The 26,626-nt window shown below is 38.5% G+C and overlaps 1 protein-coding gene across 1 annotated transcript in view; it reads left to right on the top strand.

Moving 5' to 3' along the window:
* The first annotated feature begins 479 nt into the window (after positions 1–479).
* LOC127638929 (forkhead box protein P2-like) overlaps positions 480–26,626 on the top strand; it is a 75,622-nt gene continuing 49,475 nt past the window's right edge. The window contains exon 1 of the mRNA XM_052120696.1: positions 480–647. Coding sequence (XP_051976656.1) covers positions 480–647 — 168 coding nt within the window. The remainder of the gene's footprint in view (positions 648–26,626) is intronic.

Raw genomic sequence — 26,626 nt, forward strand, 5'->3', positions numbered from 1 at the left:
CGTTTGTAGATGAACAGGAGTTAGCATGGGGGAAAAAAGATGAAAGTCTCACACGTTTCTTTTTAGCCCATTTCAAACATGTTTGTTTGAAAATTATTCGTATAGTATACAAGTCACTGTTCAAATTGTATTTTTAAACGCAGTGCGATATATTTATCTGTGTGATGTTCGATATAAAAAACATTGATTTGAATGCATTAATCAAATGTATATAATTAAGAAAGAAAAACAAAGCTCAAAGTAAAACGTGCATCTCTTTCTATTGCTTCATTTACACGGTGAATGCATAATTCCACCCCCTCCCCCCGTTAAATGGTTTTATTTGCAAAGGGAGCAGAGCTTGATAATGAAAAGCTTTTATTTTCTTGTCCCGTTTTTCCTTTTTCTTTTTACCCCCTCTTTTTTTTTAGGAGGCAAATAAAGGGGATTGTAACAAGAGCCTTAACTGGTGCCTCTTAATCACTTCTAGGTATTAAGTCATGATGCAGGAGTCGGCCAATGAGACAATAAGCAACAGTTCAATGAGTCAAAATGGAATGTGCAGCCTAAGCAGCCAATTAGATGCTGGCAGTAGAGATGGAAGATCAAGTGGGGAGACGTGCAATGAAATAAGCGCAGTCGAGCTGCTGCATCTTCAACAACAGCAGGTAAGTTGTGTCTCTCTCCCCCCCCCGTCAGTTGTCATCCGCCGCGCTCTCTCTGTCTCTCCCTCCCTCTCTCACTCTCTGGCTTTCTCGCACGGCTCAGATTTATGTGGGCATTTGACTGACACTCTTTGAAGTTGTGTACATTTAGACAGGAACTGGACTATTTCTGTTATTTCTATGTGTGTTTTGGTGCTTTGTGAGAGATTGTGTGTTGTTTGCCGGGTTGCATTTGTGTAGACATGCTTTTGGTGTGGGTTTTTTGCTGTGTGACATGTTTTGGAGAAATGTCAGGGTTTCTGGATGAGAAACATTCCGGCTGAGGCTGTGTGTGGGTGTGTGAAGTACGGACCGTGTGTGTGTGTGTGTGTGTGTGTGTGTGTGTGTGTGTGTGTGTGTGTGTGTGTGGGCCGTGAAGCTTGTTCTTTTGGCAGCCACTAGAGGGCCACCTCATTTGCTTTTACTTCACTGTATCGGCTCCCAGGCAACCCATCTCTCTCCAAAAACCTTCCTGTTAGCTCAAACCTTGTGAAGAATGTTTTTCTCATTTGCTTGATGTAAACTGTGCATCAGTATTTGTGCAGATATACTGTATATCAGTGTATACGTGCTGGTATATCAGATTGAAGGCTCTCGTTTGATAGTTTGGCTTTAGCAGGACTTTTAAAATGATGTGTGTGTATCTCAGTCCAGTGAGTGATGGCTTTGACAGCTCACCAAAAGAGCAGCATCAGAGGTCAGGCAGAGCTCAGAGACTGTCTACGGGCAATGTGGCGTGTGTATTCGTTTATTCACTCATGAGTGTGTCATTGCATGTGAGTATTTGTCTGTGTGGAAACAGAATTTGTGGCTCCTTAGGCATCATTTGCGCTTTAAAACCTTTCATATCAATTTTAACACTTTTTCTTATTATACAGTATATATAATGTTACTATGTGAACATGCATACTCCTGTTTTGTTTGTTTAACCAATATTTTAAATGCTTTAAATACTCAAAATATTACCAAAATGATAAAATTATTAAGTTATTTAAAATAATGGAATATTGTGTTTGTTTTATGTAATCAGTTTTATGTTAAAAACAATCAGTAATTAAAATTAAAAACTATAGATTGTTTTTAGTTAGTGTTTGTTGTTAACATTTCAACTGATTGTTTACAACAAAGTCACATAGCAAAAGCCTATTTTAATGTTTAGTTTGTATTTTTTATTGTTTATTTGTTTACTGAACTGAAATGTCTGGATGTTTACAACTAATATATACTGTATTAGCTCCCTTTATTATCTATATGGGATACATACACGTGTGTTTGTGTGTGCATATTTGTACCCGAGTACTGGTGAATGCAGCTGAAAGCAGCCTGTCGGCGTGTGTGTGGGATCAGTGTAACAGAGTGAAGTGTGTCCCACAGCTCTTTGTGGGCCCCTTCTTCCCCCCCCCCCCAGTCACCCTCTCCAGCTGGTGATTACAATGGCACCCCCATCTCATGGCCACCACCACCCGCCCATTCATCATCACAGTGCCCATCTCTCTCTCACTGTCTCACACACGCGTCTGATTGGGGTCAACCCCCCACTTTCTTATTACTGACTTGTGTTTTAACCTGCAGACAACACTAACACCAACACACAATATACTTTGGGATATTGTTTTTGTACTTGTTTGTTGCAGAGCCATTTTTGTACATATTTTGTTAACATTTATACTTTTATTTTCATGCTATTTATATTTATAGTAATAATAATAGTGTTATGTTTTATAAGAGTTAATCTTTAAATATTTAGTATTTTTATCATTTACTTTGAAATCTCCAGTATATTTATTTTATAATATATTTTATAAATATAAAAATATGTAAGATATAATGCTTATAATAAAATAATAAAATATGATATAATCATAATATAATAAAATAATGCAATGTAATATATATTGTTATTGCATATTTCAAATATTTGTAATAGTTTTATGTATTTAGTTGTAATAATGGAATTGTATTTTGATTACTACTGCCTTTAAATGTTATCATTATTTGTATTACTTATTATTATTTATATCAAAATAATAATAATTTAACAATTACAATAATAATATATATATATATATATTATAAAATATATAATTTTAGTGTGTGTATATATATATATATATATATATATATATATATATATATATATTAATAAAATATAAAGTAAAAAAAATATGATATTCATTATATATATTATTACTATTATTATTATTATTATTTGTATATACAAATATTGCATATTTTAACCATTTGTAATACTTTTTTATTTGAAAGTGTAACAATGTTTATTTTTTACAATTAATATTAGTACTACTTTTTAATGTATATTTTTATTATTTCTGTATGGCTGCATCATAGATTTTGTGATATCTACCTGTAGATAGTCTGCACAAAAAGAAAAAGGCAGTTTAAGTAGAATGAGTGAAGAGAGGAGAGATAAGTGCCATAGATACTGAGGAAAGATTGACAGTGTTCACTCCCAAAGAGAGAGAGCGAGAGAGAGACTGAGAGTGCAGACAGACACACTGAAATGAGTGGGCCAGCTAACAGGCCTCGAGAGGCTTTTAAAAGAGAGGCCAGGTGCTATTAACTTCACACACTTCCTGCACAATTCCCTCTAACACACCCACAGTCCGAGAATTCCGACATATCCACCTATTAACCACACAGACCTCTTTATGTTTTGACTGCGGATGTGTCTGTGTAAGAAATTAAAGAATTCAATACAAAATGTAAATATTAGTAAACTAATATATTTGTCATCTTGGCTTAGGACAAAATGTTTTTTATTAGTGGAAAAATGCCCAAAAGAACCACATTGCTTTGTGTTTTCGACTCCCAAATGAATTAGTGATTTATTAATTGATAAGAGCATTAAAAACAATGTCTTCTATATATGAGCAAAAAACAATAATCATTTCAGCCTGTTTTTCTACCAGTAGTTTTATTTTTTAATTATTATTATTATTATTATTTGCATAGCATATTGAATGGCATTAAAACATTTTAGCTATTGAAGCTCTGAGATCCAGATGTTTCTAACAAGAACAGAAATCGCCTTATGACTTCTTAGTCGTAAGGACGTGAACTTTATTGATTGAAGGCTCTTGTTAAATGAGCTTTTAATGTTGTTATATTTATAATGGGGCGTGTGTGTGTATATACCACAAGGTTTGCATTGATCTGTAGATAATGTGATGTGATGTAATGGAGCCTCTGGATGATTGCTGTGGTCTATTAATCTCTGGTATGTTTTATGGAATTATAGTGTAGCTTAGTTAAACTGAAGCTCTGCTCTTGAATTTCTGTCTGAAGAGGAAGTTCTCTGTTTTGGGGAACACCAGACTCCAAGATTTTTTCAGCTCTTGCTTATGATGTCAAGAAGGGACGTCTACAATCTTTTAGTTTCTTCCTAATTAAATCGGTCCATATTGTGGAGTGTCACAGCATCTATATTTTGAAAGGCTCTTGGAATAATTTTACATTTATGCATTTGGCAAACACTTTTATCCAAAACAACTTAAAGTGCATTTAAAGTGTACGTTTATTAACAAACATGTTGCTTGGCAACTGAACCCATGACCTTGGCGCATGTTCTACCAGTTGTGCTGCAATATACACTCTATATTTCTCCTCTATAGTTTTGTACTCCACTTAGCTTGTTTGCAAAACATGCATATTCATTTTTTTACATTTTGTGCAGATGCAAAGGGCACTGTTTTTTGTCCCTGCTCACAGCAAGACAGGAATCTCTCAATTAACCATATATTTAGCTTAAGGACAATTAAGATGAGAAGCCTGACAGCCAATGCCAACCATATTTACTTCCTCTTCTTCGGGTGTAAGAGCAAATGAAATGGGTAGCAACACATTTAAGAAGAGGGGTGGGGTGTTTGCAGAAAACGAATGATCAAAATATGACTTGTGATATTTGTGTTATTATTTGAATCGATGTAGCCTTTTAACTTCATTTTCATAACAAATTTCCTTACAGAAAACTGGCAAAAATCCATAAACATGCCATAAACATGAGCATAACAGAGGGAAAACTACCATGTTAATTGATATTCAATGAGGCTGAATCTATCGTCACCCCTCAAACACATTAACACACACACTCGTGTGCATTCCGAGGAGGGTGGGGATCTCAAGGGGTCCATTGACTGTCATTCAGGAAGGAAAGTAACAAAGTAATGCCGAAACAACGGGTCTCGCTTCCATCTCCCTCGCCGTCCACCGGGAGCTGCGAGTGCAACATCTTCAGGCAGGGTGATGACGGCTTTCGCCGCTCATCAGGCAAATAAAAGCTCCTCTGATGCAAATAGTGCTTTGCCCTTGAGCATAATTTAAAGCAGTAATCACCCCTGGAGTCACTAGCATGCAGATAGCAAAAGCTGAGGTGTCTGTCTCATTTACACTCCAGCAAAAAGAAGCTCATTAGCTTTATCACACCGGCCCAAGACTCCTCCACTACAGTGTGTAAATAACACACATACACACACGCAGTTAAATTAGAGTCACATTTCATAAAGCTCTCTGAAATAGCCACTCAAAAAAAACATGATGACTGTAAAGTACAAGGCTCAAGGAAAAACATCCGGGAATTTTTAAATTGCGATTTCCAGTTCACACATCGCTATTTACATCTGGTCGCTTAAATGCATCTCCTGTGACCACATGTAATCAGATGCCAAGGGGAGGGTCTCTGATTTTATGATGACATACATCAATCACTATATCAGTGTGTTACTGCAAGATAATCATTCTCAAAAAATTCAGAAAAGACAAAGAAAGCGCAAAAAAGGTGTACTGTTCCTCCTAGATGGAGCTGAAATTGAATCTAAGCACAAACGCTACATTTCAAGCAGAATTGTCTGTTGTTTTAGTGGATTACCTGTATTAAAGGAGCTTCAGATGTTCGTGCTTTTAAGTGTCCCTGCATATTGATATCAGACACACTGAAGATGATCCATGAAGTTTTCGTGCTGGTTTATGTATCCGCTTTTTTAAAAGTTCCATGACTGATATTTTCTTTTAAAGTCGCTCATACCCGGCAAAGTGTAAACTCTTGTTATAGTGCAGAGGTTGATTGACAGTAGAGGGGTGGTACTTCGCCTGCTAATAAGCATTTACACCTCAAATGCAATGTTGTCTCATGCGTTTTCGACTACCTTCATGTGTGGTTTTGTGATCCGATCACCCATTCATGTGATCTGATCACCCGAAACTCATCTTAATACCAGGTGTAAATGGGTCATGGAGAAATAATAAAAATGTCTATTGTGAATATCATCTTTGTAGTTCTGAAATATTTCATTGACTTGAAATTACTTTTAGTGAGTTTAATCTCTATAAAACGATTTAAAAAAATCTTTATTTACTAATCATGAAATGGATGTTCATTGGTCAAAAGGTGTGGAAATCCTGAAAATGATTACCCTTGCAAAATATTCCAATGGTAACCCTAGTTTCCGCCCAAAATATCGTAGTTAATACAGTTATTTTAACTAAAACTGTGGTAACAGCCACATCCACACTAATCTGTTTTCATTTGCAAACTCAGTTTTCAGTTCAATTATGTCATTGATTTCTAAAGTATGTATTAATGGAGAATGTTTTCAAAATGCTCCACTTTCGGTGGAGGAAACTTCTACCATGGTAAGATTGTTCTGCAGGAAACAAAATGACCAATGTGTGTTTTAAGCGCTCTTGATGACTTGCCATTTTGCATGCCCGCTGACATGCAGACCTGTCTTCTTACACTTATGTTTTATTCCTAATATTTTGGTGTTAACATTTCGCTATCAGCAGACATCTTACAACATCATACAGGGAGCTTTGACATATAGAGGCGTGCTGCTTCTCGTGATGACACTGCAAGATATAGGGCTCACAGTAAGAGCTTCGTTGCCTCCCCTGACAACACTGGGCATTATTCTATTATCGCCACGCACACACACAGAGCTTAGATCCTGGAGTGGTCATTTGTGTTTAGGCACATTACATGTGGCAGCATGGAATTTACAGTGCGGCTGAAGTAGTAACTCCATTTCCCATCAGCCTCTCCCGAGACTGAGCAAAATGTCAAGCTACGGCCTTGAAAGAGAGATCGAGTGAGGGATGGGGACGGGGGGTGGTGGAGAGGATAGACAGAAAGAATCAGAGTGAAATCTGCTGGAAACAAACACTCATGACTGTTGCTCATGCTTGGGTGGCTCGCATAAAGTCATAGGGGAAACACAGGTCATAAATGTTCACAGGTGGAAAACACACACAAACACCCTCAGCCTTAGAGTTTTATTTGCAAGCTGTCTGCACATTTAGGCAAAGTGATCACACATGTCTCTTTTGTAGCATGCTTTTTGTTGTTGTTTTGGGTTTTGTTTTGTTTTGTTCTGTTGGAGCATATGAACTAACCACTAGGCCTTGACTCTGACCATCCCATTGTGTCTGCCGATTACATTTAACCTCTGTGTGTAAATAAAACTCCAGCCGGTCAAAATCAATGACCTCTTTACATCTCATTTCCTGCTGTTTTGATGTTTCCTAACTGCCCTGTCTGAGGAAATTAATGGCACTAAAATCTATAACAACCCTCGAGGCAGAAGCTTTTGCCGGTGCCAGAAGTCATATACTTTAACTCTGGATTATGCCTTCAAACTGCTGTCTTAAAACTCTGCAGCAGGTAGTTATTGGTAATGTAGTCCACTGCCCAAAACATGAGTGGTGAACACAGCAGTGAATTAAAAATTGTCCTTAAAGTGATTATTCTGAGAAAGGCCCCTCAGAGCAAAGCTTCTATTAGAGCTGCATTGAACTTAAATGCAATAAAAACAAGCAGTTTATGTTTGGAGGAAACTGGAGCATTCTGAACCTCATACTCCCAGTGCCTCTGACAGCCTATGACACCACAAACCATTTAACAGAGCTTAAAAAGCTCATATATGCAGATGCCCGGCATCTTAAGCTGACAACCAAGAGGCAGGATTTTCTAGAAGGCAGCTTTGGAGCCTTGTGAATTTAACAAGCATGTCTAGTATTACAGTTTCTCTCTGGTTTATCCATGAATAGTAACAAATCAGCCTGTGAAACGCCTGCCTGGGGATGTTTGTATGTGAAGGTTTTCCGGAACAATATTAAAATGATGTAAATCTGGTTAAGGGGTTGAGGGCTACCAATGCCAGTGCTGTTTCTCTCTCCCACTTTCTCTCTATTTACTATGCACAATGTAGTCAGGTGTTGCCACACTTCCTCTTGAATATTTGAATTCTATAATGCTAGAAGAGAGAGAGAGAGAGAGAGACAGAGACAGAGAGAAAAAGATCAAAAGAGTGGCGTCTGGCCAGGCTTATAGCTCGCTGCCCCCAGACACTGAATACATATGTAAGAAACCCTCTCAGCTTTCGGCTTTTCAGGGCTTTTCAACAAATGCTGTAAATAAGCCCAGCCTCTGTTTGCAAATACACAAGAGGCTTTTCAAACGCACGCATGTCATTTAGCCAGGGCTTCTAGTCATTCTTTTTTGTGGGAGTTATTTTTGGGGGCTTGTCCAGGTTTTTTCTTTCTTTCTTTTATAAAGTATAGAATAGATGTTATTTTCCCTCTTTCAATTGCTGTCATTTTGGCCTGAACGTTTTCATCAGATGCCAGAGAACAGCCAAGAGTGTTAGCAAGCACAGAGTTAGCAACCACTCTCTTAGAACACCATAATGCATGTGTATGTCTGTGTGTAAGGGAGCGAGTGAACACACAGCAATAAGGCAACGCTGTCATCATATGCAAAACATGAATTAATGTTGTATGTGAGGCTTCATGCTTGATTTGACGCTAAGATGATATTGCTTTCATGCTCAAATCTTCCAATGCTACTCCATTTCAACTGAAATGTGATTGTTATTGCTAGAGGTATTTACCAGAAGTTATTTGATGCATGAATTTGCCCACTAGGTATTTCCTCAGTTGTGTACTGGACGTTGGGTTTTTGCCTCAGTTGGGCTGTGTTGTTTAAGCGAAATATATGAAACTAAAGACTGAAGTTTAAAAAGATAATACTAAATCTATCAGCCACAAGAGGCTGTTTTTTTTTTTTTTTAAATGATTTTACCATATTTAAGAACACAAAGAAGAGCTTTTAAGTTTTTTGGCAGCAACAATAATATGATTAAAGAAACAGATGTTATATAAATAAATAAATAATGATAATACACTTTCATTGCAATGCAAAAGACCGGGATATGAGTCCTAAAGATCATGCATGTCGACACTTATGCCGAAAGTGTCGTAGAAGAACCACAAAAGGACGTGGTTGCTTCAGCAATTGTGTTTTTCATCTCACTTTTCTTTTTATGACAGTATGGGTTAGGTTTAAGGTTTAGTTTAAGGAGGTTGGTTTTGTTGATTTAAAACTTGGTTAACCTTAACCATTAACCTTAAAACCCTCATCTGTTTGGTAAAACATTGAACTTACTTATCTTTTTGATGTAAATTGTAGTCACTGGTTTCTTTTTAATAACTAATGTAATCATCTAGTAATGGTCAGAAGTGATATGGAGGGAATGATGATGCATAAGGGATGTTCATCAAAGCGTAGAAAAAAGAGAAAAAGAAAAGGTCGGGGTTGTCTCATGGTTTGACTGAGTGAATGCCATTGTGATGAATTTTCTTGGTAGTAGAAATTACATCCACTAAGTTGAGTTACCCCGGCATGAAATTGAAAAAGAAGCATTTCTCTGGAATTTCCTTTCTTGATTCAATGAAAAATGTAGATTAGCTGTTGGGTGGTGGTGGTGGTGGTGGGCAATGAAACTACAAAAGTATGACTTTGTTCATGCTAGGTTTGCGGAATAAAACTGGTAAAGGCAAATAGGCCTGTCACCGGGTTTGTTTACAGGAGTGAGTGCAGTCAGGCAGTTCACCAGCTGATTGTAGCAGTGATACATGGGAAACGAATACACATACGGACATGTTTGACTGAACACATATATTTATCTCTTTGATTATGTTCGTATGGGCAAAGCGAATAATGCATCCTAATCACTGCTTGTCTTTGGGTATGTGTAACAATCCATTGCCATTTGTAATCGGACTGAAACCCTTCTAGAGCATATCTGTCTCTCTCTCTCTCTCTCTCTCTCTCTCTCTCTCTCTCGCTAAAACCTTGACTGATAGCCACAGTGTGTCAGGAGTGAAGATAACTGTACCCCAGTTCTGCTCACTCAAAAGGTCAGGCACTTGCTGTAATATTCACAAGACAAAGGCTGCAGATTGCTGGCACACATAGCCTGGAGGGCCCTGAGCCCCAGTGCTCCATCAGGAGGCAGGATTGACGGAGATGCATTGGCCCTCCACCAGCGCAATGTAATGCTATTAACTCCGCTGATCTGCAGAGGAGCTCAGCGCTCATTGAGATGGCCCAGTAAGATCCATCACACGGGATGAATGGACTAGAAGGCCACCAAAAACTAATGACACTTGAGCACTCAGGTAAATGGGCTGAAAACAATGGTTTGTCTTCACCTGGCGTATCATTGGGTCTTGTAGACTTTCTACGGAACCAGATTCCATTTTGCGGTGGTCATTTTTTCTGCTCTATTGAAAAACGATAAGTTGGACCACTGTTGTGGGCTTCCACCCCTCACAGAGCTCATCACATATTCCACTGGAGAAAGAATCTAGGCAGGAACCATATGTTTTACCACAACATGCCATCTGAGGTTAGCAGCACAGTAATCAGGGTTATGTTCTTCAATTCAAAGGTCATAGAGGGGCCTTTCGTCCTTGTGGGTAACAGTATAAGAGCTCGGTGTGGACAACACACACACAGACATATATTATTGACTTTTAGAGTGGTGCCAGGAGTGTGTCTAGTTTATACACACACACACGCATACAGTAAATGCATCTACCTAGCTATCTAAATACCAATGTATACATTGATTTTCCACGTGCAGGTACCCTAACCCTACCTATAAAACGTTTTGCATTTTTAGAAATATATATATATATATATATATACACAGTTGAAATCACAACTTTACATACACTTAGGTTGAAGTCATTAAAACACATTTTTTTAACCTCTCCACAGATTTAATATAAGCAAACTATAGTTTTGGCAAGTTATTTAGGACATCTACTTTGTGTATGACACAAGTAATTGTTCCAACAATTGATTACAGACAGGTTTAACTTTTAATTGACTACGTCACAATTCCAGTGGGTCACTTAACACTAAGTTAACTGTGCCTATAAGCAGCTTGGAAAATTCTTTCTTTAGACAATTATCTAATTAGCTTCTGATAGGGGTGTACTGAATTGGAGGAGTATTTTAAGGTGACATCAAACTCGGTGCCTCTTTGCTTGACATCGTGGGAAAATCTAAATATTTCAGCCAAGACCACAGAAAAACAATTGTGGACCTCCACAAGTCTGGTTCTTCCTTGGGAGCAATTTAAAAATGCCTGAAGGTACCACGTTCATCTGTACAAACCATATTATGCAAGTATAAACACCATGGGACCATGCAGCCATCATACCACTCAGGAAGGAGAAGCATTCTGTCTCCTAGAGATGAACGTAGTTTGGTGTGAAAGGTACAAATCTGTCACAGAACAACAGCAAAGTATCTTGTGAAGATGCTGGAGGAAACAGGTAGACAAGTATCTATATCCACAGTAAAACAAGTCCTATATCGACATAACCTGAAAGGCTCAAAACCACCATAAAATAGCTAGACTACAGTTTGCAAGTGCGCATGGAGACAAAGATCTTTCTTTTTGGAGGAATGTCCTCTGGTCTGATGAAACAAACATTTAGCCATAATGACCATCGTTATGTTTGGAGGAAAAAGGGTGAGTCTTGCAAGCCGAAGAACACCATCCAAACCTTGAAGCATGGGGTGGTAGCATCATGTTGTGGGGTTGTTTTGCTGCAGGAGGTACTGGTCCACTTCACAAAATAGATGGCATCATGAAGAATGAAAATTATGTGGATATATAGAAGCAAAATCTTAAGATTTCAGCCAGGAAGTTAAAGCTCAGTCGCAATTGGGTCTTCCAAATGGACAGTGACCCCAAGCATACCTCCAAAGTTGTGGCAAAATGGCTTAAGGACAACAAAGTCAAGGTATTGGAGTGGCCATCACAAAGCCCTGACCTCCAATATAAAATGTGTAGGCAGAACTGAAAAAAGCATGTGCGAGCAAGGAGGCCTACAAACGTGACTCAGTTACACCAGTTCTGTCAAAATTCCAGCAACTTATTGTGAGAAGCTTGTGGAAGGCTTCCCAAAACATTTGTTAAGTTAAACAATTTAAAGGCAATGCTACCAAATACTAACAAAGTATAACTTCAACTATATATACTGTGTATATATATATGTAAATCCACACACACACTGCCTGAATCGTTCTGTAAGGCTAACTTCAGCATGTATGTTTATGAAGAGCATTTTAAATTTGATTTTGGTGACTACAATATGACAAAGGAACCAGAGGTTCCATAAACAATTGTATTTATGATGATAATAACAACCTGGTCTCAGAGAATTATGTTAATATACCTTATGTTTTCCAAATTATTTTGGCGTGGCTCATTGTATGAATCACAGCATCCTGGTAAAATGAGCACTAGGTACTAAAACAATTACTTTTATTCCCTTTCACACAAATCATGAGTAAAAGGGCAGATTATCAGTTCATAAAAATGTTTGGCCTGTTCCTCATACAATGCTATATTATCTTATGACATTAAAACACTTTTACTATTACACATGACCTGTAAGGCAAAATATTTTAAATACATTTAAATTGTGCAGTAGCTTAACAGATAAGAGTGGGGGGCCTGGGTAGCTCAGGGAGTATTGACGTGATTACAACCCTGGAGTCGCGAGTTAGGGTGTGCTGAGTGACTCCAGCCAGGTCTCCTAAACAACCAAATTGGCCCAGTTTCTAGGGAGAGTAGTCACATGGGGTAACCTCCTCGTGGTCGCGATTAATGGTTCTTGCTCTCAATGGGGCACATGGTAAGTTGTACGTGTATTGCAGAGAGTAGCATGAGCCTCCACAGGCTGGGAGTCTCCACGGTGTCATGCACAACGAGCTATGTGATAAAATGCGCGGATTGACTCTCTCAGAATTGGAGGCAACTGAGACTTGTCCTCCGCTAGCCAGATTGAGTAGAGTAACTGCGCCACCACGAGGACCTACTAAGCAGTGGGAATTGGGCATTCCAAATTGGGGAGAAAAGGGGAGAAAAAAAGTGAAAAAGACTGAGGTACGGGTCCTTAAGAGCATGCAAGTCGACACATTAGTCAAAGCAACACAAATTACGTGTTTGCTTCAGAAGTTGCGTTTTTCATGTAAATTAGCTTTTTCAGTTAGGTTCAACACTATCAGTTAAGTTTAAGATTTAGGGTAGCGAGGTTGGATTTGTTGATTTAAAACTCAACAGAGCATTAACCTTAAAAACCTCATCCGTTTGAGAGCACATTAAACTCGCTTTTAGTGCCAAGCAAAGGATGTTAAACTTGGAACTACCTTGATTCGTGTAAAGTGCCGCTTTATAAAATGTTTCTAAAAACGTTCTCATTCACTCATAACATTAATATTTACTGCCTGAATAAATAATCTGCAGTGATTTAATTCTCAAAGAACATGTGTGTCTGCACGAGACTTATAGTTTGTTTATCATCTTAGTTTGTTTATCATCTTAGTTATGTGTATTGCTATCGACACCCAGCACAAACACTTCTTTGGTCGATGGGGCTGAAAGATCACCTGCTCTGCCCCCTACTATGGAGAGTCTATACATCGCCTCTAGCCATGTACTTGCTCTCTGAGCCTCTTAATAATTTCTTGTCAACAAACTCTACGCCCCAAACAGATCCTCACAGGGAACGAGTTCATTTTCACGGGCTGACAAAAGCTACTCTTTTACTGCTTTCACTCTAAGTGAAGTGTGGTGCTCTTTCTCTCACCCCTCAATGCAACATTTATAAAGAGGTATTTCTCCGACTGTGTGACGATCAGTGGCTTGGAACTGTGAAAAAGAGATGGATCATAATCACTCAAAAAAGAAGCCAAGTGCATCGAACGCATGCTAGGAAGTGGGCACTCGTTCGCTGCCTCTTTTTTTTTGGCAGTTCTCTCGAAATCCAGTCTCTTCTCGTACTTTTCCGCAAGCTCTCAGTCGTGGCTCTGTAAGGAACTTGGAGAGAAAGCAGATAAAAGGCCTGTAGAGTCACCTTATCTAAACCCAGATGATATACAGCAGTTGAAAGCAAGGGCTTTACCAAAGCCAGTCATTGATAAGCAGGGATGGCAGGATAAGCAGGAGAAAGATGTGTAGAAACAATGTCAATGCTCACAGAGAGAGAAAGAGATAAACTAGTAGAGACTCTTGGTTTTAAACTGATTTGTGAAATGTATTTATTACGTTTAAAAGTTATTAAAGTAAGTGAGATTAGATGATACTAGATTGTGTACTAGGTTTTTTACCTCTGGGTACTTGCCAGGGCATTGCTATGGGGTTACTAATATCAGTGAACATTCATAAAATCTTTAAATCTTACATTTATTTTTAATTTGTGGCATAGTTAGCTCACAGATGAAACCCTTCACTTGCATTGTAGGGGTGGAAAAAAAACAAAGAAAGTGAATGTTGACTGAGGTTAACATTCTGCCTTACATCTTCTTTTGTGTTCCAAAGAAGAAAGAAAGTCATATTGCTTTAAAGCTTCATGATGGTGAGTAAATAATGACAAATCATATATTTTTGTGTGAACAATCCCTTTAAATAATTTGAATATTCTATATTGAATTTTCTAGTTTAGCTCTGCACTACAATGTCATTTTTTGTGTTATTGGAAACTACTTACACTAATAAGTAGAGCAAGACACTGAACCACAAGTTGCTCCAAATGGCAGGCTAGTGCCTTGCATGGGTTCTGCCATCATTGGTGTGTGCATGTAAGTGTGAATGGGTGAATGAGACGCAGTTTAAAGCGATTTGTATACCGCTAAGTTTAAAAAGGCGCTATATAATCGCAGACCAATTACCATAAATTGTATATGGCTTTTGCAATGGTGAAGCTGAAGCATTTCTGTATAAAATATCACCATTGTCTAATACAGGTAAAAACAAAGTAGCAGCAACAAGTCTTTCTAGCATACTAAGTATGAGCAATAGCAATGCTAGCCTTAGCAAACACCTCTAATTGGCATCAATAGTAATGATAAAAAAAAATGCCAGAACCAAATGATTTTCATGTCTTTTATCTAAAGCCAAAAAAGTCAAACTATTCTCAAACAAGCATTTTTCTGCCTTTGTGTGCCGCGATGGCATCTACAGTACGAAACATACAGCGCGAACACTATAGCCTGATTCCCAAAAGTGAATGACACATTTCATGCATTTATTTTTTTATCTACACTGAACTAATGACTCATATGAGTCAGTTCATTTATATGAATCAAACTTGCTGAACCGCAAGTCATTCAGTTAGCTGTACATTCATTTCAATTTAGGGTCTTTACTGTATTGAGATCAATTACTGGATGGTTGTTGAAATGACCTAATGTGTAGTTAAGCATACACATAATGAATTTAGTTGTAATCATTAAAATGTTTAAAAAAGAATTAATTAATAAAATATATCAATTAAAAAGTCTGTTTAAACATGATGCAAGAATCTGTTCTATTAAAATATGAAATGCTCATCATTTGGTAACAGACTGCTGAGGGCAGTTTGCCCTAAATACAGAAAGAATTGCATTTCCAAATGTTTCTTTAAAAAGTACTAAAAAAAGATGTGAATCGTTAAAGTACCAGAATTGTTAAGAGGAACTGGAATTGGAACCAAAAAAAATGAATTCCTTACGAATCCCATCCTGATAAACATTTTGTAAGAAAACTTATCTAGTAACCACAAGTGACTGGAAAATCCATTGAAATTCATCGGTCAGTAGGTGTTGAAACCCGTCTGAAAAGTCTTAGCACATTTCTTCTCATCAAGCTCCGCTAATTTAGGTATCATTCAACTTTGTAGCACAAATAGGTCCTGAGTTTAAAACTTAGGGGGTGTGTTCAAATCCCTAATCCTTAGAAATAGTAATAGCAATAGTAATGCTAGTCTTAGCAAACACCTCTCATTAGCAGCAATAGTGATGATTGTTCGAAGTCTGGTCTCTCTCACTCTCAGTATTTGTTGCATTTCTATGGGATACAGATGTTGTTTTCAGTACAGGGCCCTTGCAGTCTAATTCCCTCCACAGGTTGCTGGCAATACTGTAAACTATTATACATGCTCCAGTGCAAAACTGTGGTGTGGATTTGCAAATAATATCCATAACAATGTCTGCAGGAGGCAAGGAAGTGTATGAATGTTTGTGGTTGCATTGAACGGTGGAAGCCGACTCTGTTTGGCCTGTTAATGCTGGCACACATCGCTGTTGTATGCACACACACACACACACACACACCCTGATGGGCTGGACAGACTTGTGTTTTGTCTCCTTGCACTTGAAAAAACAAGTGTGAGGTTATACAATGGAGTTCTCTTTTTCTCTCTCTCCTGTCCCTAAATAGCCAGCTTCCTGGGTTGGAAATGACTGAATTCATCTCGAATTCACAAGGGAGGTCTGAGCTGTGGCTCTGTGTTTACAGTGGCAGAAAGTTAATATACATTTTCATCAGAAGGGGAAGTTTACACATATGATTCTATTTGTCCTTCATTATTAGCACCTGAGACTGGGCTGGGGAAGCATAATTGTCTACAGACACAGGCCAAATAGATGCAAGGGAAAGGCAAATAAGCACACCCCAAAATAATTTTATGGTTGTGCATTACAATCCCTCTCAATGGGATCCTTAATCTAGAAAATCAATAAACAAGAAACGAGTGAGTGAGAGAGATATGTGAGGCAAGGAAAGGAAAAAAAAAAACATGAACACGTACGAGATTGAGAGGAAAAATGTGGAAAAAGAATGAAAGTGAGAAAGTGAGTGTAGCTTACAGAAGCCCATTGTTCTGCTAGTTAGCACACGCTTGGCCCTGCAGCTGAGAAGCGTCTCCACGGACCGACCTGCGAGCTGCACACACGGCTGATTTATTGAGTCATACATAAAAACACTCATTATTCCCACATCCTTTTCTCTTGTCTGAGAACTATGGCGTTTGGCTGAGGAAAAACACTCGTGTCTGACTCCACAATAACTAAGATCCCTCTCTTTCTCTGCCTCTCTCGCTCTCTCTCCCCTCCTCATTTTTTATTTGTGTTTGCTGCTGAAATGGATACTGTGTCTTCATGGTTCATCCGTACTGGAAAAGTTGTTTCATTACAGTGTTTTCACATTTGAATCCTCTTTAAATAACTCAAGACTTTATAAGTAAACCAAGTGTAAAATAACCCAGTTCTCTTTGCATTCACACTGTCCCTAAAAAGTGGACTCTGATTGTGTGTCAATACACTTTCAATTCAAAAGTTTTTTTTTACCACTTCAATATTATTTCAGTTTAATTATCTTCTTATTAGTTTTATTATTTTTACTACTTTTTCAATTATGTTTATTGTATTTTTCATTTAGATATTTACAGTATCTCACAGAAGTGAGTACACCCCTCACAATTTTGTAAATATTTGATTATATCATATTCATGTGACAACACTAAAGAAATGACACTTTGCTACAATGTAAAGTAGTGAGTGTACAGCTTGTATAACAGTTTAAATTGGCTATCCCCTCAAAATAACTCAACACACAGCCATTAATGTCTAAATCGCTGGCAACAAAAGTGAGTACACCCCTAAGTGAAAATGTCCAAATTGGGCCCAATTAGCCATTTTCCCTCCCTGGTGTCATGTGACTCGTTAGTGTTACAAGGTCTCAGGTGTGAATGGGGAGCAGGTGTGTTAAATTTGGTGTCATCGCTCTCACGCTGTCATACTGGTCACTGGAAGTTCAACATGGCACCTCATGGTAAAGAACTCTCTGAGGATCTGAAAAAACAATTGTTACTCATAAGATTGCCAAGACCCTGACACTGAGCTGCAGCACATTGGCCAAGACCATACAGCGGTTTAACAGGACAGGTTCCACTCAGAACAGGCCTCACCATGGTCGACCAAAGAAGTTGAGTGCACATGCTCAGCGTCATATCCAGAAGTTGTCTTTGGGAAATAGACGTATGAGTGCTGCCAGCATTGCTGCAGAGGTTGAAGGGTTGGGGAGTCAGCCTGTCAGTGCTCAGGCCATACGCCGCACACTGCATCAAATTGGTCTGCATGGCTGTCGTCCCAGAAGGAAGCCTCTTCTAAAGATGATGCACAAGAAAGCCCGCAAACAGTTTGCTGAAGACAAGCAGACTAAGGACATGGATTACTGGAACCATGTCCTGTGGTCTGATGAGACCAAGATAAACTTATTTGGTTCAGTTGGTGTCAAGCGTGTGTGGTGGAAACCAGGTGAGTAGTACAAAGACAAGTGTGTCTTGCCTACAGTCAAGCATGTTGGTGGGAGTGTCATGGTCTGGGGCTGCATGAGTGCTGCTGGCACTGGGGAGCTACAGTTCATTGAGGGAACCATGAATGCCAACATGTACTGTGACATACTGAAGCAGAGCATGATCCCCTCCCTTCGGAGACTGGGCCGCAGGGCAGTATTCCAGCATGATAACGACCCCAAACACAACTCCAAGATGACCACTGCCTTGCTAAAGAAGCTGAGGTTGAAGGTGATGGACTGGCCAAGCATGTCTCCAGACCTAAACCCTATTGAGCATCCGTGGGGCATCCTCAAACGTAAGGTGGTGGAGCACAAGGTCTCTAACATCCACCAGCTCCGTGATGTCAGTCATAGAGGAGTGGAAGAGGACTCCAGTGGCAACCTGTGAAGCTCTCGTGAACTCCATGCCCAAGAGGGTTAAAGTAATGCTGAAAAATAATGGTGGCCACACAAAATATTGACACTTTGGGCCCAATTTGGACATTTTCACTTAGGGGTGTACTCACTTTTGTTGCCAGTGGTTTAGACATAAATGGCTGTGTGTTGAGTTATTTTGAGGGGACAGCAAATTTACACTGTTATACAAGCTGTACACTCACTACTTTACATTGTAGCAAAGTGTCATTTCTTCAGTATTGTCACATGAAAAGATATAATCAAATATTTACAAAAATGTGAGGGGTGTACTCAATTGTGTAAGATACTGTATATCAATAATAACAAATATATAGTGAAATATTAGACTATTATTAATATTAAAATATTGCTATACAATATGACTATACATATTTTATGTTAGAAAATTACTATATTAGTAATATGCGTGCAAGCTTTTATTTTTGCAAACAAACAAACAAGACACTTTTTTTTATTATGTTTTCAGGAGTGGTGGTTATTCGTGTTTTTGAGACAATGCAGACATTACAGCTGATGTTCTTTAAAGCTCCTTTGGAATAATGTGTATTGGGAAAAGCACAAAAAAACTATACAAATAAAAGCTTTTATGTTACAATGGGGCTTTTTTTGTTCTACTTTGGAAACAAAATATCAATGTTCTCTGTTTGCACTGTCAAATGCTGAAGCATTTTACCAGTCAGAAATTAGCATAAATATTTCTGATTCAAAGTAATGTCCAGCATCATCCATTCACTGCCTGAGTAACTGATCTAAGTACTGATTACCATTGTCCTATGTTGAGTGGTCCAAGCATCATCTGCAGCCTAATACTGAACTGAACTTGGTTGAATGTTGGAAGTGAATGCACTTGGCTGCATAGGAAAGCTGTAGGATTCTCCCTTGCTCTCTATTTTGTGAATGACTTTACCTCCAATGTGCTGTCTGTCTGCACTGGTCTCAGAACAGATCGAAATGCACCATATTGTCACACCATATTTTCTTTTCTTAATGTGACATTGTTCAGTAAATATAGGATTTCTTATGACAAACTTTTAGTTTGAGGCTCAGATAAGCCATGCCTCGCAGATGATTGGTGTGCTAACACGCATCACAGCTATGGATGACCTGTTCTGCTCTTGTGTCAGTCAACTTCCTCACAACAGAGGTTGGGACACTTTTCACTGACTGACCTACTGCCGTTGTGTGTTCAAATGAACCTTTTACGCGCTCCGCTGTTATTCATACAGACGTCTGTGTGGTGTGTGGCGTGGCAAAGCTGCGGGGCCATTTTGTCCTCAGCGCACGTCTTGTTTATGAAATCCGTGCCTGGAGCGCCGCTTTCTATTCATGAGTGGCCTGGCCTCTCATCAGACATTTGTGTCCAAAACACACTTACATAAAAGATATGGTGTCAATATTTTGGCGTCAAGAGTGGGGTCCCTATATTTGCACAGGCCTCGCAGGCCACCGGCCAATCAGCTCTGTTTGTTTGTTCAGCTTAAACTGTTTGTCCTTTTGTTTTCTGTGGCAGCCGACTCCTGTTGGTTTGATAAGGGTTGTGCCCCCTCTCATTCACTCTATCTCGGAATTGTTGTGCCTGTTTTATATAAACTGAGGGTTGACGTGCCCTCAGTGTCTGAAGGCCCGGCTGATAGAACCATGCAACGCTCAAAACTTCCTGTACAATTGAGATTCTGCAATATCCAAATTGCTACCAGATATATTTATGGATCTGGTACCTTTTAGGTAGCAGCAAGATAATTTATCAATATATTGGTATAATTGTGCAGTAATTAAGACAATGCAGGAGGAACGGTGGATGTGTGATTAAAACAACCATTGCCAGATTATAGCTTAATCTGTGTTATGTCATCATAACAACAAATTCATGATATAACTTTGAACAGATGAGGTTAGTAAGTGTTTTCTTTTTGTGTGTTTTCATCTCACTAAACTTTTTTATGCCACAACAAAAAAAACTTGTATTTAACCTGGAGCATTCCTTTAAAATGGTAAAAATAGCAATAACGTCTAATGCAAGTGGTGGTAGCGTAGTGGGCTAAAGCACATAACTGTTAATCAGAAAGTTGCTGGTTCGATCCCCACGGCCACCACCATTGTGTCCTTGAGCAAGGCACTTAACTCCAGGTTGCTCCGGAGGGATTGTCCCTGTAATAAGTGCACTGTAAGTCGCTTTGGATAAAAGCGTCTGCCAAATGCATAAATGTAAATGTAATGCATCTATCTTTAACATTTATTGATCTCATGCCTCCCAATAAATAAGTTGTGATTTGAAATAGACATCAGAGTATCTTTTGACTTTTTCAGCTCAATATTCCCAATGATACAGATTATTTCACTGTATTTCCATTCTCAAACAAATCCACTTCCCTTTAGAACCCCATGAGGTATTTTTTTTCTCAGGCTATCATTGTAATGTTTGTATTTTCTAATAATGCTTTTGGTCACAGTTGCGCAGGCCGTTTCGCCTCTAAAAGCCAAGTTCAAGTGATGATCCAGGGGAATGAAGACGCGTTTGTAATGATGTGCTGAGCTGTGACTGGCTGCTAATGTATTTCATGCTTGTTTTAGCATTGGAAATGTTCATACAAAGGTGCATTGTGATGTATTCCTCATTACTCCGGTGTTAAGTCTAAACACAGACTTGCATGGTGAAAGGGTGGGAGAGTTGACATATGTTTCTTTCGTCTGTCTCTTTCTCTCTCCCTCTCTCCGGTGATCTCTGTCCGGCTATTAACATAACCGTGGAATGCCTGTGTAAACATTCACGTTTCTCCCTCAGTTTGGTATAATAGCGACTAGTATCGACTTTCCCCCAACCCCACTATCTGAAACCAATTATGGCTGATCCATTTGGGCTGCATCATATTTTCATAAGGATTCTGAAGCCCTCATCATTGTACAGAATGTGCAATTTTGTGTCTTTTTTTTCCTCCCCAGTCCTTAGAGATAGATATCAACATCAAATATGTTCCTGAGTGCCTTGTTATTTACGCTCCAGCCTGGGTTCTTGTCGAGCTACTAGCTCTGTGGAATGTGATGCATTGTGCTGTTTATACAATGTGTGCATTAATGGATGGGAGCTCACATTTCTTCGGCACAGCAACAAAACTTATAGGATGAAGAAAAGCAATGCAAAGCAAGCAGAACAGGAGGGTTTCGGCTGCTCCTAGTCATCCAGCAAAACTTCAGTGGTTGCTTTGCCTTTGTTGATGGTGGAAAGCACCTAATATTTCTTTGTGTTGAATTCTGGGTGTTAATATCAGGAATAAATTACAATACACTATTGTCACTAATAAGCGGGCCCAGTCAGACTTTAAAGACTCTTTTTTTACAGTTTCTACACTGACATTGTTAAACGTGTTAAACAAAGCTTAGATTACAACAATTGGAAGCTGAAAACATCAAATTAGCCAAAATGCTTAATTTACGAACACGAAAGGCGTGGGGATGCGCAATTCTCTGAAGCATTAAAGGAAAAGATCATCACAGTTCTAAACGAATGTCTCTAATAAGACATTCCCACTTTGCAGGGTTTGTATTGGAAAAGCCATTAAACATGTGTGTTCATGTGCTATCGGAAGTGCCACTCTCCTGACCTCTGCCGTGTATTGAATGACTTCTTTGACTTTTGTCCTTTATTCATCAGAGGACAGTGAGTTTCTATTGATCGGATAAACATTTCCTTCAGCTAATTGTTGTGCTCAAGCCATTAGCCGACCACTAAAGCCACACAATCACCGCTTGGATGGGCGTGAAATCTCCCGCAATTTACAATCTCATCCTCGTGGTCTCACTGATAATGACTTGAAATCCAGAGCATGGCAGGGATACTTATAACTCACTCATGCATCCAAAGTAATGCACACACCATAACAAATCAATAAATATGTAATTTAGAACAGAGAAATAAGGCACATTGAAGCACGGAAAGTTATTTTGCTGAAGCCTGTTGCATTGTTTGAAACTTCACAACTTGGGTTTGTAGTGCTTGAACATCTTTTATGTTTTTGGATGACATAAGCCTGGAATACCTTCTGGAATAGTTTGAGCAAGTCAGAGATGTTGCACTGGTAACATGGGGGAATTAACTTAAAGTCCTCGCAAGCCATTTTAATTTCATAATGTGTCATGTTTCAAAGTGAAAAGTGGTCACTATATGACAGATGGTTGGAGGGGTTGAAAAATAACTCTGAAAAATAAGACAGAAAGTTGTTTCAGATGAATCGCCTGGATGAATCCTTCACAATAAGACCAAAAAAGAGCAAAAGTCTGGTTCCGGAAGTAAAAATCCATATCATCCAACCATAGGCGAATTAAATTACGATAACTTATAAACCTTTAAAGACAGGCCAACGTCAAGCTCTGAGGTTGTTAACCGATAGTAAATGCTTCTGTTTAAGCCACCAGTCCACAATATTTCAACTTTTATAAAACATTTTATTTATTCGTGTACTTGTAATAAACAGAGCAAATTACGCAATTGAGTCAGTCTCCCTACACTCTCAAAATACAGTCTTGTACCTTTGTCTTTTGTCCGATATTCAAAAAAGTTTTGCTTCGAATCAATGCATGTAATGGTATAATTCACCTATGAGTTGGTTGATTTGGTTAATAGCTTAGAATGGTTGTATGAAGGATTTTATTAAATCCCTATTGGAAAAAAATGAATGGGAAAAATTCTTCTGAATCCAAGATAGATGAAAAAGTGGGCGGTCAGTGTTGCACTCTATAATGTGTATTAAGACAGTAGGGGTGTAACGATTCACTCATTTTCTCAGTGCAACGATTACTAATCCTGCCAATTCATATGCATCAATCTTTAAATATTATTTTTGTATCGAGAATCGTTCATGTTGGTCAATAATCGATTTAAAATATAACAAATTTGATGATCACAATTCAGCAAATTAGTATACAATATTTTAGACTTTTAATCTCCTTTTGTTATGACGGCTCGCATTAGCGCTCTTGTTGTGAGTCAAATGTGTTCAAACCTTTTGATACAGCTGCCAACTCTCTGGATGGCCACTACATGGTTGGAAATTAAGTGGAGCTTGGGGCAAAAATGCCATTTAAAATCATAAACATGCTCCCGAAATTCAAAATGTGGAGGCAACGAATGCCCCATTCTTCTGTTTTTTATTTGTAACCACTGATATAGTTGATGTTGATGTAATTTTTAGGGTAAGACATGGTAATACATTCTCAGAATTTTTATGAATGAAATGATTAAATTGACATTTTGACATAAACAGATAAGATGCAGTTTATGTTTTAAAGTTTGCCCTCATAAAGGTAAAACAAGCCCCTGAAAATCAAATACAGGGGGCAAGTATTTTAATGTTGTAATATTTGGACTGATTCAGGGTCCCTACAGTAACAGAAAACCTGGAAATATCAGGACATCTTTAAATTGTGATTTCACGGCCTGGAAAAAAATAAAATAAAATCAAAAAAACTTTTATATTGAAACACAATTACTTTTTATAGTGACATATGGAATATTTTTAGCCATGTTAATTTCTGAAATATTGTTTTGCACATTGTACTCTTGCACTATTATTGTATTCCATTTAGCCTGTTTGTACATGTATTTAATGCATTTTCATTCAAGTTACTTTACAATAAACAATGTTAATTTGTTTGTAATTTGTAATTTTAATCTTTTCTTGTTTGTGACACATAAGGGAAGTATTTAAAAATACTCTACGTTAATCGGATCAAATTTCATTGTGAATAGAATTGAATAGTTTTGAATTTGCAAAAATCTTTTTAAAATCTAATCGAAAACCTGTGAATCGATTTGATTCACTTTCAACCCAAAGATTTACACCACTATAAGACAGTAAATAGATTTTTATTTCATGTAGACTTTAAGCTCCTACTTTAAGTTTATGACAAGTTATCCCAAAACGTATCCAACTTCTAAGCATATCAACTCCAAAGAACGGGACTCTGGATGTCATCTTTGCATTTGTTGTTGTTTGTACAAAGAATTCAAAGACAGGACAGGATGGGGAACTGATTTAAAGTAGACCTTCACTCTTCTACATCTTGGTATCCTCTGAAGTGTAAGGCCATGGCTGAGGTGTGTGTGTGTGTGTGTGTGTGTGTGTGTGCACGTGTGTCAGAGGAGACAGATCGATGCTGTTAGGACCCAGCGCCACTCTGTTGTGTTTGTTTACCAGGAGCTTGAGAGCCTGGCTCCGCCGCCGCACAGCCAGACAGACAGTGGCAGCTCTTCGCCCTGTCTCTTCATAATTGATCAGGGGGATGGCTGCCTTCCCAGAGGTTTAAGACGTGGCAACTTTTCCCCTAGCTCTCTCTTTCTTCCTCCCTGTTTGCTCAGCATCTCAATGTACCAGTTCAAACATTGTTCTCACCAGCTTGCAGAGCAGTGCCATATGTATATCCTGTCAAGGCAGCTGTTGTCATGGATACTGGCAAGCACCAGCAAATAAAACAAGCCCTTGATTCGCCTACACGATGTGTCAGTCTTTATCTAAAGGAGCTTTCCCCTCGGCCTTCATGCTCCTCTCCTTGACATATGAAACACCTGCAAAGTTATTGTGTTGTTTACATTGCTTTATTTATTTTGTTGCTTTCACCTTGTGTCTGGGCACCGAGGCCGTGTGCAGCTGTGTTCAGAGAACCGTTGCTCACTTCTGTCTCTGCATGGTCAACATAAAGCTCGGGGAAGTCGGGAAAAGAGTTGCTTTTCTTTGTACGCTTGTATCAGTATTCCTACATGGACAACACTAAGAAAGTACATAACTTTAAAACCTACCTGGAATCATGCTTGTCTTGCACATATAGATAAAAACAAAAATTCACACTATGGCTTGGGTCAGTCTTCATTTTAAGTTTTTTTTCGCCTGTTTTATTCAGCCTGATTTCATAAAAATTGTGTTACTTGATTCCTTACACGTACCATGGCCATTCCTTTGGCGCTAAAAATTTGTCAAATGGTCTCCTTAACAGATTGGTGGCTCAGCAGTTGAGGCTCAGGATTACTGAGCAGAAGCTTGTGGGGTTCAAGCCCCAGCACCACCAAGATACCACTGTTGGGTGCTTGATCAAGGCCCTTAACCCTATCTGCTCCAGGGGCAGCGTATCATGGCTGACCCTGCACTCTGACCCCAGCTTAGCTGGATATGTGAAAACTAATAAACTTTACTGTATATATGCAAAAAACTGTGTATAATGTGTGAACAAAAATAAAGGTTTCTATTTTTATTTTTACTTTATATCAAGTTTAAAATCAACAAAATCTGCTGTACATCCCAACCCTAAACCTTAAACTTAAACCTAACCGAGTGTATCATAATAGCAAATGTGAGATGAAAATCACTATTGCTGAAGAAACCATGTCATTTTGTTGACTCTTTCGGCTCACATGTCGACTCACGTGCCTTTCAGGACTTTTAACCAGGTCCTTAAAATGCAAATGCAATGTTCTCTTGACTGAGCTACTGTGCAATTTGATTGCACTCATACAAGCTTGTAAATGTAGTTGGGTACGTAATAAAACATTAAAATGTAAATCATGTGTACTATAGTAAAACTGTTTAGATGTCATAAGAGAGGAGCAAGGCAAAAAGTAAGTGTTTATAAACTGATAATATGTTGTTTTACTTGTGATTTGTTTGAAAGTGAATAAAAGTAATTGTTGATGTAGCGGCTCAAGTGTTCATTTCACCAGGAAATTGCCCAGATACGTAAAACGAGCCACGTAAAAATGATTTTGCACACGTTGGTATAGTGCAAGATTCAATGATATGTTGTAGTATGAGCAATCGTACTCAAACTTACCAAGCCCCGCAAAAAATCCCATCCCAAACCTATACTCTTAACACAGATTTGTTATTTGGAGAGATTTGGCAGAGAAGGGCCACCGCCACCCCTGTGCTCATGGGCCCGGCTAATGCTTGGCTCCTTGTTAATTCACTCCTGTGGTAATCTGATGTTGATTTTGTCAACTTTAATTACAGCTTCTAGGAACACTTCATGTCGCCTGTCTCTACTTCAAAT

This window comes from Xyrauchen texanus, chromosome 47 (genome assembly GCF_025860055.1).
Source record: "Xyrauchen texanus isolate HMW12.3.18 chromosome 47, RBS_HiC_50CHRs, whole genome shotgun sequence".
NCBI classification, from domain to species: domain Eukaryota; kingdom Metazoa; phylum Chordata; class Actinopteri; order Cypriniformes; family Catostomidae; genus Xyrauchen; species Xyrauchen texanus.